The sequence below is a fragment of the Cryptosporidium parvum genome, chromosome 8 (assembly GCF_000165345.1).
Source record: "Cryptosporidium parvum Iowa II chromosome 8, whole genome shotgun sequence".
NCBI lineage: Eukaryota > Apicomplexa > Conoidasida > Eucoccidiorida > Cryptosporidiidae > Cryptosporidium > Cryptosporidium parvum.
Window position 1 is genome coordinate 476,051 of NC_006987.1, and position 13,076 is coordinate 489,126.

At 33.6% G+C, this 13,076-nt stretch overlaps 3 protein-coding genes across 3 annotated transcripts; 2 read left to right on the forward strand and 1 right to left on the reverse strand.

Moving 5' to 3' along the window:
• Positions 1–1,131: 1,131 nt before the first annotated feature.
• cgd8_1760 (secreted protein, signal peptide) lies at positions 1,132–4,854 on the forward strand (the record flags this gene model as incomplete). The annotated part of the gene is made up of 1 exon (XM_627082.1): positions 1,132–4,854. The coding sequence occupies one exon, from the start codon at positions 1,132–1,134 to the stop codon at positions 4,852–4,854; it is 3,723 nt and encodes a 1,240-aa protein (XP_627082.1).
• A 1,175-nt stretch (positions 4,855–6,029) lies between these two features.
• cgd8_1770 (HxYxP motif containing repeats seen only in C. elegans F29G6.3b, signal peptide) lies at positions 6,030–9,401 on the forward strand (the record flags this gene model as incomplete). Its single annotated transcript, XM_627083.1, has 1 exon — positions 6,030–9,401. One exon carries the CDS (start codon positions 6,030–6,032, stop codon positions 9,399–9,401), a length of 3,372 nt encoding a protein of 1,123 aa, XP_627083.1.
• A 611-nt stretch (positions 9,402–10,012) lies between these two features.
• On the reverse strand, positions 10,013–12,118 carry cgd8_1780 (hypothetical protein, signal peptide; the record flags this gene model as incomplete). Its single annotated transcript, XM_627084.1, has 1 exon — positions 10,013–12,118. The coding sequence occupies one exon, from the start codon at positions 12,116–12,118 to the stop codon at positions 10,013–10,015; it is 2,106 nt and encodes a 701-aa protein (XP_627084.1).
• Between the last annotated feature and the right edge of the window lie 958 nt (positions 12,119–13,076).

Genomic DNA, 13,076 nt, shown 5'->3' on the forward strand with positions numbered 1-13,076 from the left:
TGGTTTTTCATAAATAAGAAGAAAGAAGAAGAAAGAAAGAAAAGGTTGAGGGCAATTAGAGAGAGAAGAGCTAGGTTGGCAGCTTTAAGAAGAAGCGTATCAGAATCAGCAATTAGCGCAGGAGAAAGTGTACCGGGAACAGGAGGAAATCCTGTTAGAAAAACAACAAGTACTCCTGGACAGCAATTAGGGTCTTCTTCGTTAGTTACTATTGATACTTCATCAAACTCTCCAAATGTTCTTGATTCAAGCGCTTTTTCCCTTCCAATATTGGACATACATACAGGAAACAAGGGCTTAAGCAAAAAAACAGGTACAAACAATAATCTCAGAGGATCGGGACAAGGCTCAGCTAATCCAGCCAATAAGACTAAGTTAAATTTAACTACTGAACTGAGCAATTTTGATTAATTAGCTCAGGAGTATTGTATTATGATTTAGGTTTCAAGCTTAAAATACTTGCAACTTTTTTGTTAATATGTTTTTTATTCGAAAAAAAAGAATAAAAGTATGAAGGAAGAGCTACATTTTTTGAGTTTTTAATTTTTTTTTTGGTATTCCGCATAGTCTGATTACCAGATTTTTTAGTTTCAAGCTCCTTACACTAGTAGAGCCACGATGGTTGTAGGAAAATAAGAACTTTCTATGAATTGTAATAAATTTATATTCGAATGCTGCTTTATTTGTATTAATTAGAGCCGCCCGCCTTATGTGCATGCATGCACTTATGTGGACAGCAGGCATTGCATGCGCAGTAATTAGGTGGGAGGCCAGATAAAGAGGAGCAAATTTTTGAGTATAGAAAAAAAGGAGATATGGGAGAAAGTTACCATCAAAGGGGAAAAAAATGGGAAGAAGGCCAAAAAAGATGATAAATAATTAAAGACATAGCGTAATAGGAGTATGTGTGTTGAAGTGTGTACACACACGGCTGTGTAGCATAAATAAATGAGAATATAGCAATACATATATGGAGGAGGGCCATGAGAGTAGCCGTATAGATTGCTTAAATAAATGGCCTTAATTAAAGTGTTAGATGACTTGATGAGTAGCAATTGATAAAATAAAAAAGTGGAATAAATTGGAGAGAGAAAAAATTAATAAAGTAGATATTGAGAATTTAGGAAAGCAATGAGGTGGTTACACCTTATTGTAATATTTATTCAATTAAGTTGGGTATTTGGTACAGAAAGTCAAAATGCAAAGCATAGAATAAGTGTTTTATTTGAGGATATTGGTTCTGAGGTGAGATTATTTGGTTCTCCAAAGACGACTTTAGGACAAGCATTAGTATCTTTTTTCCAGTCTAGAATGGAAAAAGAGAAAGGACTTTCATCATATAATTACGTCTTGAAGTCAACAGGTTCAGAGATTCCAACAGAAACTCCCATATCTGTAATATCATCAGATGATTTGGTAATGGCAATTCCAAATAAAAATGAAGCATCTGGATCAGAAAACTTGAATGAAGCAAACCTGGGAGAAACCAACGGCGGAAACAAAAACAAAAATTCTTCAAAATATGTGGAGTTGTCACCTGATGATGCTCATTTGAGAGTAACATTGCCTGACGGTATTGTTGAAGATATAATAATAAAAAGGCAACGTACAATAGGTAATCTAAAAGATAAAGTTATGAAAGACTTTGGTATCACAGGTAATTACGATATTTCGGATGGGGAGAGAATATTACCAAGAACTTCAACGGTTGATGAGTTAGGATTGGAAGATTTGGAATCTCCATTATTTTTGGTAAAAAGTAGTTCATCACATAATGGAAGTAGTCAAAAGAAAGAAAGAGCTCAAGTCATAGGTAGCGAAAGCTCTATGGTTGATGATGATTATCCATCATATAATACAGGAATAGCTGAAGGAGGAATAACTCGTCACCAAAGTCAAGCAGCTAGAGGATTTGGGAGTGGAATCCCAGGGGATTACATTTTGAAGACAGTCAAAATTAAGCTATATTTTTTAGCAAAAAGAGTGAATGTTGCTTATTCAACATTGTACAGTCGAACAGGTTCAGATTTAATATATGATATTAATATGCAAAAGAATATTCCGGTTAATAAGATCAGATTAGGGATAATGAAAGAAGGGAATCCATACCCAGTAAATATTGGAATAGATTCTCCAGAAGCAGAGCTATCTTTATACGAGCTGGGAATAAGAAATGGGGATGTGGTTATTGTTGCAGGCCCAGAAACAAACTTTTCAAGGACCGAGTTACCATTTAGAAAAGGAAGTAGATTTAAGATTTATCTAAGTTGTCAAGATGCACCACATTCTCAAAAAAGATTTTCTGTCGAAGTTTGGGAAAATACTTCAATAGATTCAATAAGAGTTGCACTATCAGGACCGTTAAGAGTTCCATTTTCCGAAATTGATTTGGAAGTTGAAGATATTGATATTAACGGACAAGTTGTAATGTGGAGAAGATTAAGAGGTTACAATTTAAGTCAGTTGAATATTGTAGCAGATACTGAATTGTTTGTAAGAACTGGACCATATAAGTATGTAACTTTACAACCATCATACTTTAATAGGTTAACAGGAAAGCATGAAATTCCAATGGATGTTAGGATAAGGTTTGATGATTTTTCAGGATTTGATTTATTATTGGGGGTTTATCCTTCTACTACTATTAAACAATTAAAACGTTTAATAGCTTGGAGAAGAAGCTATATTCCGAGTTCCATACACTTAGAGATTATTGGAATTGATAGAAGAATGATGCCAACATCATTAATTCCATCCAATGACTTGCTTACTTTAAGAAAGTTAAGAATAATACCAGGAATTATCTTTAGAGTAAAGTTATCAGGCTCACCAATTGAGCCTTCCACAATTCCAGTTGAGGACATTAATGATAAAGAGTATGTTGATGGTACTCAGAAAGTGGCTGAAAGTGGAAAACCAACAATGACTTTGAATATTATGATCATTAATAGGGATTTAGCCCCTGTACAAATTGTATGTTTCCCTACTACAAAGATCAAATCAATCATTGCAAGTATTTCAAAGAGGAGAAATATTCCTTTGGGAACAATTAGATTATATTCAGAGAAGCAACTGGAGAATGGAGCTTTATATAGAAGGTATTATGAAAAGTTACCAGAAAAAACTGTGGAAGAATCAAAGATTACAAGAGGAATGGAACTGTTTGTGGAAGTCATGGAAGAAGTTAAAAAAGATGATACTGGAAATATTATTAGAGATGGAATGGTAAATTTGATCGTCAAATGGGATGATGGATCAACATGTAACATTCCTGTTCCATTATCATCCAAGTTAAGTCAGTTTAGGGGGACTTTAGCAGGCTTAAAGGGAACTAATCCAGAATCTGTTACATTAAGTCGTAAATTGGGAGGAGAAAAAGCTCATAAAATGATCAATATTGACGCTTCCATAGACTCATATAAATTAAAAGATGGTGATATGATCGAAGTAGCAGTTGATTCTAATGGAGAAGTTGATTCCAGCACTTCTGGAGGAGAGTCTTCCTCAGATATTGGATCACAAAGGTTAACAGGATTAAGATTTTCATGGCCAGATGGAACAACTGTTGTTACCTCTGGTAGGGGATCAAAGAAACTGGGAGATGTTAAGACTTTCTTAGCAGAAAGACGAGGAAATGATCCAAAGACTGTTGCAATCTATTTCTCAAGCGGAAGAAAGTTAGTTGGTGATGATAAGACTTTATCAGAGTTGGGAGTGCAATCAGATATGCAATTCTGGGTAGAGACTGATGCATTACATTGGGAGAATCCTAATGACCCAGTAAGGTTTGTTATAAGAAATACAGACACTTTATGGTCAACAGTAGTATTTATCTCACCTGATGCATACGTAACTGCAACTATTAAAGATTTGATTGAAGAGTATAAATCCAAGTCAATGATTCCGAGGGAAGCAAATGTTCAAATCTTAGGTTTTGAAGGAATTCAAGAAACTGATTTATTGTCAAAGTATGAGGATGATGAGAGGATTAGACATTTATTGGTTGAAATTAAGCTACCAAGTGAGTCAGGATTAATGGGAGCAATATCTGGAGAACCTGAAAATCCTACTCAACCAATTGACAAATTGAAGCAAATTATTAATTGGGATGGACCTGTTAAGTTCACTCCAACTCAAAAGAGAGGACCATTTTCTGCAAAGGCAGAAACTACTGAGATTCAAGTCATGATGCCAGTTGCAGCCTTTATTCGTCCAAGATTAGTTGTTGATGAGGCTTTATTACAAGCATTTGGAGAAATTGCTGATTCTGAATTGAATGAAAGAATATTTGGTCCAGCAGGAAAGAAAATTTCATCCAAAAACAGAGAACAGTTAGTTGCAAAAATGGCATCAACAAGAAGAGCTGCGTATATATTACACGTCATTTGTTCTTTAAATAACTTATCCACTGACAAGTTTATGATGATTACTCAATCTAAACCACCATTTGAAGCTAGAAAGTGTACAAAACATTTAGCTTTAGGGTTGGATAAACACTATAGATATGCAAGAGGAGTTTTGGGAAAGAGACCAATCCGTTATAAAAAGGCTGTAAAAGCTTTAAGGAATGCAAAGAAGGAGTTTACTAAAGCTTATTCATATGTTGTTAAGAATTCATCAAAAATGGCTAGGATTATAAAGAGAAAAAGCAAGAAGAATGGAAACATTCCAGACCAAGACTTCTTAAATGCTTTGGCATTGTCAGGAAAGATGAAGTATGAAAAAAAACAACAAGTTGATGTTAATATGCAGAACTTATATACAGTTTTAAAACCTGTTGCAACTCAACAGGATATTGATGAATCGCTTAAGAGGGAAAGAGAGACTTCAAGGATTTTGCATATTGGTGAATAAAAATATAAAATATTATGTTTAACATTACTATTAAGAACAAGAAAAAAATAGAAGGAAGTAATAATAAAGATAATTGAGGAGAAAAGTAAAGTGGGTGTTAATAGACAATCATTGTTACGTTTGTTTTATTGGGTATATTAGTAACTTCAATGTGTATTTGCAAATGTTGAATTGATTTGTATTATTTCATGTTGAATGTTAATGTTAAAGAAAAGTTAATGAGGAAGAAATGATCAGACAGTTTTTTTTTTAAATTAAGGGGTAACTCCAATGTAATGCAGAAATGGCAGATTCAGGAAAAGAATATTCCCAAGTTCTGAGATAAAAAAGAGCTTATTGTTCTACAAAGTATTAAGATCAATGGGAAAAGCTAGGCAAGACTCGAATTAAAATAACTACAACCAACAAAGCGGTCTTTTATCTTTTGATAAAAGATTGAATGAGTATTTCAAAAGAAAAGAAAGTATGAGAGATAATAAATCGTTGTAATTAAGGAATGTAGTAACAAAGACAAAATAATTTGAGTCTTACTCATATAACATTATTTTAAGCATAGATTTTAATAGAATTTAGATCATTTAAGATTTAGTTTTAACAATGGGGTGCTATCTTTTTCTTCTGCTATAATGTCTGATGACATTTATACCAATTGGGATATTTCTCCCTCTTACCCCATGCTGATTTTATTTCATCCATCAAGATTCAAATGTATTTCATTTCAATATTAATCACGCTCGAGAACGGAACCATGGCGCCAAAAACCAGCCCGCCTAAAAAGCAGGTAATTTGAATATATTAGAAATAGGTCCAAGAGGGAAAAGTGGACAAAAAATATAGGCAATAATTATAATATTAATGGATAAATAGGTAACGTTAAATATTGTCTCGAGAATAAAAAAAAAATATACAAAAAAAAATCAGTCAGAAAAGGATAGTAGTAAAACTGAAAAAGATTGGAGCCAGATTCGGAAGGCACATAAATAATATTTTTCTCCATATTCCTACTAGATAATAAAATTTAAAAACTGGAATAAATACTAATATTAAGTTCAAAGATTGACTCTTATAATAAAGAATATCTGGAAACGGAAATTGCGAGAATTTCGGAACTTTTGCTGAGTTGAATAAAGTTTGCGAATTTGGAGTATCAAGTATTAACGTCAACATTAGTACAGATGAACCGAAAGGTAGCAGGAATACTTTCTTTAATATTGGTTCTATGCTTTCTTGGGCCTACATATCAGGCAAGTGGAGAAACTAGAAGTCTAAGACCTAATGATCAAAGTTCACAAATAGTAAACCCAGAATGGAGGTTTTTTACTAATGTTTTGGAGTTATTACTATTCCAACCGGGGAGGGCCATGGGCACACCTTGGCCAGAAAAGGGACCATACGAATTTACCAAGTTATTTAATAATAATGATAAGCAAGATTTTTGTGAAAGATGCGTTAGATTAATGGACAATTGGGAGAATTCAGAGCCACATATGATTCTCTTTAGAGCTCCAAAATACTTTTCCAAATTTCCGCAGGTGTTTTACGTGGCTTGTGGATCTGTTGAATCGAAATTCTTACGTGATGAAAGTTCTAAAGGCGAAAATAATAATGAATCTGAATGTATTACTATTTACAACAAATTCAGTCTACACAAGTACTACGAAGGATTTAGTTCTGCTCCAACTTTAAGAAGACGTGCAGCATTCCCAGCTACACATACTGATCATAGACCATTTAAACCATTGTATGATCCATTATACAAGATACCTACAAAGACAACACAAATTAGAAAAACTACAATTGATTACTCTAAGCACAAATATATTCCAATAATTCCAAAGAATACTGATAGTAAGCCAAGAGCTTCTTATCCAATTTCTCATACATCTGTGTTGGTCGATTCAAAACATAGGTATGTTCCAATTACGCAGAAAGTTCCTGGACCTGATAGTCCTAAGAGTAGATACCCCAAGAACACATCTCATAAATACATTCCTATTATTACGACAACTAAGAATGATGAAAATGCGGCCTTCCCAGCATCTAGAACTCAATATCCAACTAATCCAAATCATAAATTTGTTCCACCTGTAAATAAACAATCTTCAAGCCATGACACAGCTTCTTTACCAGCTTCAAGAACTGGAGCTCTAATTGACTCAAATCACGGATATATTCCATTATATATGACATACAATTACACCGAGAGTGCAGCATTCCCAGCTTCTAGAACCAGTTTCCCAGCTGATCCAAAGCATGGCTTTGTTCCTCTATATATTTTGGATAACTCAACAGAAACAGCAGCTTTACCAGCTTCTAGAACTCGCTATCCTTCAGATATGTATCATAGATATATTCCATTATACATGGCATCCAATAATACTGAGAATGCAGCATCTCCAGCTTCTAGAACAAGGTTCCCAGTTAATACTAGGCACGGATTCATTCCTCTTTATATTATTTCTAACTATCATGAAACGGCATCTTCCCCAGCTTCCAGAACTCACTATCCAGTTGAACATAACCACGGCTTTATTCCTTTATATCAAAGGGTTTCATACTTTAATTTAACAGCATCTTTCCCAGCTTCAAGAACTAGTCAACCAACTGAGACCAAGCACAAATTTATTCCAATATTCGAGATTTACAACCAAACTGAGACTTCCTCACTCCCAGCTTCAAGAGTAGGAGCCATTATTGACACCAAGCATGGATATATTCCAATCTTCCAAAGAATTGCAAACAACGAAACTGCTTCATTCCCAGCTTCGAGGACAAGTCATCCCTCTGATCCAAATCATAGATATATTCCTCTATTTGAGGTTATGGAAAACAATGAAACAGCATCTTTCCCAGCTTCTAGAACAAAGCTACCAGCTAACACTGAACATGGATATATACCTATTTTGGAGAGGATTTACTACCTTAATAGCACTGTAGCTCTTCCAATGTCTAGAGTAAGTGCTCCAATTGATACTAAGCACAATTATATCCCAGCTTTCAATAGTAATTTAGAGTATAATGGTGGAAATGCATCTTTCCCAGCTTCCAGGACTCAATATCCAGCTGATCCAAATCATGGTTTCATTCCTCTATTTATGGTTGAGAACTCTACAGAAACTGCAGCATTCCCAGCTTCTAGAACAAAGTACCCAGCTAATACTGAGCATGGATTCGTTCCTCTATTTGAGTCTTCTATATTTGAAGGAAGAAACGCTTCTCTACCAGCATCAAGAACCCAATTCCAAATGGACTCTAGACATGCCTTTATTCCTCTATTTACTAACACGAACTATAGTGATCATAATGCATCTTTCCCAGCTTCTAGAACTCATTATCCAGCTGATCCAAATCATGGTTTCATTCCTCTATTTATGGTTGAGAACTCTACAGAAACTGCAGCATTCCCAGCTTCTAGAACAAAGTACCCAGCTAATACTGAGCATGGATTCGTTCCTCTATTTGAATCTTCAACATATGAAGGAGGAAACGCATCCTTACCAGCCTCAAGAACTCAGTTCTTAGTGGATTCTAGACATGGTTTCATTCCTTTATTAATTTCAGATTATAGCTCCAACGAAACAGCTGGATTACCTGCTTCTAGAACCCATTATCCAACTGATACAATTCATGGTTTTGTGCCTTTAATTCCAGACTCTGAGTATAATGTTGGAAATGCATCTTTCCCAGCTTCCAGAACTCAATATCCAGCTGATCCAAATCATGGTTTCATTCCTCTATTTATGGTTGAGAACTCTACAGAAACTGCAGCATTCCCAGCTTCTAGAACAAAGTACCCAGCTAATACTGAGCATGGATTCGTTCCTCTATTTGAATCTCCAACATATGAAGGAAGAAATGCATCTTTCCCTGCATCAAGAACTCAATTCCAAATGGACCCTAATCATGGATTTGTTCCCTTATTTACAAAGTTATACCTTTATAATGATACTGCAGCTTTACCTGCTTCTAGAACTGGGCAACCTTCGGAAACAACCCACGGATTTATTCCTCTCTTTGGATCTAATGAAAACTTTGAAACTTCATCTCTCCCAGCATCTAGAGTTAAGGCACCATCAAATCCCAATCATTCATATATTCCTGTCATTCCTGAACACCTTGACCAAGAACATGCCGCAAAGCCCGCCTCTAGAACTGGAGCCCCTGCCCCGGGGGCGCCGGCGGGAAATCTCCCATATACAATATTGGTTTCAATTCCAAAGGCAGCATTACCGGTATCTCGTACAGATACATTATCAGAAAGTCATGCATTTGTTCCATTAGTAAAGGAAAGAGAAGATATTGGTCCTAGAGCAGCATTCCCTGCAACTCATACATCGGTTGAAGCTCCAGGATTAGGAAGCCAGCAACCAGGAATTAACTGGGAACATTTCACTGAGGTACTTAAAGTCGACTCTGAAGGTAATCCATATGTTGACACTAAATACGGAAGAATTTATGGATTTGGTGATTTGGGTTCTATATTGTCTCAGCTTGATCAAGCTGAGGCAATAGAAAATACCCCACAGCAGATTATCGAAGACCATTAATTACAAGAAGATGGAAAATAAAGATGGTAATAAACTTAATTTTAGTAAAGAAAGACAAGTTTTTCTTTGTTAGTTTGATAAGATATTTAAAGCACATTAAGATTATAATATATTAGAAAGGAAGATAATGAAAAGCAAAGAGAAGAGTGTGCACTGATTATATAATAAAAAATTATTTGGAATTTTTGTTGGTTATAAAGAAGATAATATGATGTGTACGCATTTTTTCGATTTAAGATTTTTGTACACAAGCGAGTTATGCTTCAGATAAACTCGAGTTAGTGTTTTAGAATTTTCAATAGGAACGACGAAAGTGTTTAATACCTAACGATTGTTCAATGAGTCTTTGTATATTCTACCATTTTTTTCTTTCTTTGTCTCGACTTGAACATTGGAAAAGGAGGAAAACGAAAAAGAAAGAACAAAGTCCCGAATCATAAACTCCAAAAAAAACCAAACAAATTTTTCCAAGACTTTAACAGGTTAAAAACATATTACAATTATGCATGCAAGAATTTGGCGCCCAAACTTGCCACGTAATTGCCACGCAAGTTAATAAAATAAAAAAGGAAATAAAAAATAATTTATAGAAATCTAGATAATTTGATTGCTCACTCGTTATTTTGAATACTAAACTCTCTTTTAACCAGGTTGCTGTAGCTTTTAATTGTGTTTTTGATGAAGGTGATCCTGGGGTTGAACTGCTTCTTGTGAAAAAGTTGAAGTTCTAGTGGGATATGGTAATGCATGACTACATTTAAGACAGGTTTTGATGTGAATTTACAAATCTTATATATCTCTTTGCTCTTTAATTTTATATTAATATTATTCCCTAATAGAGCTTTGCAAGAATCAATGTAGTCTTGAGGATCCATTTTTGGTTTAGAAAAGTAAAGTATCTTTTTTGATAGCTTAATAAAACTTGAGATGTTGGGGGGACCACTAATACTATTGCTATATACAACTGACTCGGTAATACTTTGGAAAATTGAACTTATTGTGTATAGTATTGGATTCAATACAACCGGTTGTGGCTGTAAAAACTTGACAGTAGATTGGCATACAGTCTTAATGTCATCATGTGACATTCCCAAAGTAATCTTCTTCATCAAATTAATGCATTCCCCTGAAGCTTGACTTGCATGAGAATCTATGTTGACTCTACATGCAACCTGAGCTAGTTCATTTGAAGCAAATAAAGCATTAAATCTAGTCCAAATTGAGATTTGGAGAGAATTAATCAAAAGAATTTGGGCGGGATTACAAGAAATACCATGATTTCCAATTCCAATCATCCCAAAAATCTGAATATATCTGTTCATTGTTTTGCTACATAATTTCCCAAAAGCTTTAGATGCATTTTCCGAAGTCTTAAGTGATGGAATATAATCCAAAGTTAATTTACTTGCAGGAGAAAACATTGACATTGTCATTAAAGCATTCACACATGTTGGAATAAATGGATTAATTACTTCACTTGGTGTTATTCCTCTTTTCTTTTCTCTTGATTTATTTTTAGGTACAGAAATGGCGGGAACCAGAACACTACGCATGCATGTAATGCATGCATCCTCAGTAGTAATTGGTATATTCAATAAATTTGAGTAATAGAAAAGTATGGACGCTAATATTTTTGCTTCATAATTGAGGGTTTTACAGGGGAAAATAAGGTCACTAAATATATCGTCATTGAATACAATTTCCTCTCTAGTATTTAGTTTTGGAATTTCATTTTTGGGTAATTTACTATGGTCTTGTGAGTATTTTAGTTGTTTTTCTGAATGGCTGATTGATTCAATTGGACTATTGATAAATGGTAAAGTAACCAATTTTCCGAAAATTTGAGTAGAATGTTTAGTTTCACTAACTCTTTCTGAAGAATAAGATATACCACCAACTCCATGAGGATGGCTAATTTCCACAAAAGGAGGAGTTCTTTTGAATGGTGTCAGTTTTGATGATAAAGAAACTTCATGTACTTTATTGAATGAGCCTTTAGAGTCTGAAACAATATCATTTCTATAAAAATGTACTGTTTTCCTTGTTTCAAGCACTGTTTTACATAATTCTTCAGCTTTTTCTTTTTCTAAACCAAATGGTAAAGATAAGATTCTCATAAATGCTACTACACACTCTTTTTGATTAGGCTCAATAGGAAGTAGATCTGAAATCAAATATGCTAATTCTGGAGTCACAATAATTCTCTCCTTGCTACTATTTTGGTCTTTATTAAAGTTTAATGAACATTCTTTATGGCTAAATTTACCTAATGGAGATGAAGAATCAGGATTTTCACATAGATTCTTTGATGATACTTGATATATATTTTCAGCAAAATGTTGACGATTTATAACGTGCTTTAGATGGTTTACAATTACGTTATAACACAGATCTTTCTCAAAATTATCTGAGAAAGTTATTTTCAGAGTTTCAAGAATTTCCCCAATCTTCTTATTACAATAGTCCAATACTGAACTGTTCATTTTTTCAAAAGTGAGAGAGATGGAATCATTCATGACTTCCGAAATCTTTCCAATAATTACTTCAGGAATATCTACATTATAATTACTAATTTGTTTTTTAATAATTAAATTAATCCTTGACTTTGTTTGAGCAGGAAGAGGATTACTTTCTCCCACTCCCACTCTTACTCCCAGTCCTAATCCTTTCTGACATATTGATAATGCTAACAAGCACACCCACAATATCCTTTTCATTTTGTATTCCTTATAATTTTCACAAAATTTGCTTTTTTTTTTCTCTCCTCCCTTCCCCACTATTTACCTCCTTTTTAAGATCTTCCCTTTTTTTCAAACTTATCCCCCTATTTGACGTAAATCAATCAATTCTTCTATAGGAAAGAAAATATGAAAGAACAATAGAAATTAAACTCAATTACTTAACTATATTTTACTTCCCTTCGCATATATTTAACTCAATTTATTTATTTTCTTTCAGTAATTTCATAATAATTTCACTCCCCCCTCCGTTACCTATGTTTGCATGCAAAAGGCGCCAAACAGATCTATTTACTAAAAATTAATTAAATCAAGAGATAATTAAATATATCAAGGAAAAGTAAACATTTCTTTTTATTTTTAATAAAAATATTTTACCTTAAACAGGTAACTTATTTGAAATGATGTTGAATTTAAAATATTTCTATTATTAGTGGCTTTAAAGTATTTGTAAACTTGCCTAAGATCTATCTTATTACTCCTTGTTTTTTTTTATTATCAAATCTATACTATAAATATTATTTATAAAATGTTTAACTAATAATTTGAAATTTTCAATAAACCCTTCCTATTTCTACTCTCTAATCTATTGTTATTATACCAAATAATTAAAATTGTACTCCATTTTAATTAAATAAAACAATATGCCCGCCATAACACACACCCGCTCACGATTGAGCGGGAAATGCATGCAAAACAATATGTCATATGTTACTATAGAAATTGCAAGTAAAGTAAAAAGGGCAGTTGGCGGGAAGTGAAATGGGAAAATTGTGTGTAAATGTTTTAATATAAAGTAATTTAAGGTATAGTAAAAGGTGTAGATGATAGAGAGATAGAGTTTATATAGTTGTTATAACAGTAAGTTATTTAAGCAAAAAAAAAAAAACAACTTGGAAAAAAAATAAGATTGATAGTTAAGAGAAATAAAGAAGAG